Genomic DNA, 2,148 nt, shown 5'->3' with positions numbered 1-2,148 from the left:
GGTGGTGACGGTTATTGCGACGTCAGGCGTAACGCCCCCACTGACGCCATCTGCTCGTACATCAAAGCCCACGTACATCAAAAAACAACTACCTCCCCATATTTTCCCGCTACCCGCCTCCACCTCTACCCACTCACTCACTCGACCAAGGCCCTGGTCGCCCCTCTCCCGCCCCCACCTGCAAACCAGGTAGTTGGCGGCCCCCTTGCCTCGCCAGCACGCCAGTACCCGGTAGATGCCGTCGTAGCGAACTGGAGCGAAGGCCTTGGCCTCGGCCACCTGGACAGTCGATGAGGGGGAGGGGCCGCCAGTCCCGGCAGCGGCCTTTCCCTTCTTGCCTCCCTTCTCATCGCCATCATCGTCCTCCTCCTCCGCCTCGTCCTCTTCGTCGTCGTCGTCCTCCGAGCCCACCTCGCTGCTGCGTTCGCCCTCCTCTTCTGAACCCTCCTCGTCCTGCTGACCATCATCATCATCATCAGAGCCTTCATCATCATCGTCATCTTCGTCCTCCTCTTCTGCCTTCTTTTTCGTTTTGGCTTTGACGGCGGTCTGCCGGCCTGCTGCGGCGGCAGTGGCGGCGGTGTGTTTGCCTGTCCCGCCGCCGCCGCCAGCGCCGCCGCGCTGACGTTTTTTCGGCGACGTCGTCGTCACGGGAGCGGAATTCTTTCCGCCGCCGCCGGCACCCCCACCCCCACCCGCCGCCGCCGCCGCCACCAGCTCTTGGAGCTCCTTGAGGGCCTCATCCTTCGGAGCGAAGGCGCTGCGCTTCTCCTGTGTAGGCGTGTACGTAAATATGTATGTATGTATGCATGGGGGGAGGGCAGGAGGTGATAGTGGCCAGCTTTCCGTTTTGAACTCCCGTACTCCACACCCCACTCACATCCTTTCCCCTCCACATAAACCTATACTAATACACAGATGATAACACACATTGCGATACATACATACATACATACATACATACATACATACATACATACATACACCCACGCCACCCACCTTACGGCTCCTGATGACCCGCACCGGAAGTCCCTCCTCACACGACCTCTTCAACGCCAGGTTGTAGCGGGTGAACTCCTGGAGGGGTAGGGGGGTAGGGGGAGGAGGGGGGGGAGGAGTAAACCAAAATGCAAAATCAGGTGTTTTCCTATCAGCTGGTTCTAACCCACAACCGCGTGTAAGATTTGAACGCGGGGAGAAGGGTACGGGTGGAATAGTCCGAGCAAAACACATCCTGACGCATCCGGATGGTGTGACGGCCCCGACTGACACGGGGGCACCCGGGGGGGGGGGGCAACCCGGGGGCAGTGTTGAAGCCCGGGGAAGGGAAAATGCCCGGGATGTGGGTGAGGAAGCCCCGCCTGGTGTTGTGCCATGTGAGCTGCGTGGTTGGGGATGGTGAGACAGAGACAGTGTGGTGGGCCGCTGGGAGACTTCGCAAAAACGTCAACAGGATGTGAAGGGAACGAGCGGGGCGAGGAAGACTCCCGGATGCGCATATGTGCGTTCGTATGTATTTATGTATGTATTTATGTATGTATGTCGGGGAAGGGGGTAAAGATGAACCACGAACGAGGGAGACGAGAACCCGACCTGGCTAGCCCTACCTGGTCCTTATCATGCGCCCCGTTGCGTTTGTTGCCGCTCAAATCCTGTATGTGTGTACGGCATGTGGGTATTTGGGTTGGTTTGAGCTGGCGGGGATTTACAAATGGCGGAGTGGCCGAGTGGTGGGGTGAGCAGCTCGTTGAGCCGCGAACATATTAACACGCATACACATACATACATACATACATACAAACGTAGACACACACCTCGCTTTTAGGACAGGCAGATGGGGAAGAAGGGGGGAGAGACGAACCACGTGAACGAGTGAACAGATGACCCAAAAACAGATGTACGCAAGAACCAACTACCCGGGGGTTGGGAGTGAAGTGTTGCTGCTGCAAACGTGCCGTCGTACATACTAACTACCGCAACCACTAACCGCTAACTGCCAAGATAATTGCCTTCCCCAGCACCTACATACATACATCATCGCTATAATACATGAGTCTCCTTTTACCTCGTCCGACATTCCCGCAAAACATACACACACGGGCCCCCCCCACACACACACACCCACACACGCCCCCCCCCACGGCCCCT

General features: G+C 57.7%; 1 protein-coding gene across 1 annotated transcript in view; it reads right to left on the bottom strand.

Annotated features, from left to right (window-relative positions):
• VOLCADRAFT_99696 (uncharacterized protein) overlaps window positions 1-2,148 on the bottom strand; it is a gene marked incomplete at both ends in the record, with an annotated part of 19,083 nt that overhangs the window by 5,438 nt on the left and 11,497 nt on the right. The window contains 4 exons of the mRNA XM_002958374.1: window positions 142-771; window positions 1,000-1,077; window positions 1,271-1,381; window positions 1,608-1,652. Of these exons, the coding sequence (XP_002958420.1) occupies window positions 142-771; window positions 1,000-1,077; window positions 1,271-1,381; window positions 1,608-1,652 (864 nt within the window). The remainder of the gene's footprint in view (window positions 1-141; window positions 772-999; window positions 1,078-1,270; window positions 1,382-1,607; window positions 1,653-2,148) is intronic.

Source organism: Volvox carteri, assembly GCF_000143455.1.
Source record: "Volvox carteri f. nagariensis unplaced genomic scaffold VOLCAscaffold_93, whole genome shotgun sequence".
NCBI classification, from domain to species: Eukaryota; Viridiplantae; Chlorophyta; class Chlorophyceae; order Chlamydomonadales; family Volvocaceae; genus Volvox; species Volvox carteri.
Note: the sequence above shows the minus strand (reverse complement) of the source record. Positions and strands in the feature narration are given on the sequence as shown.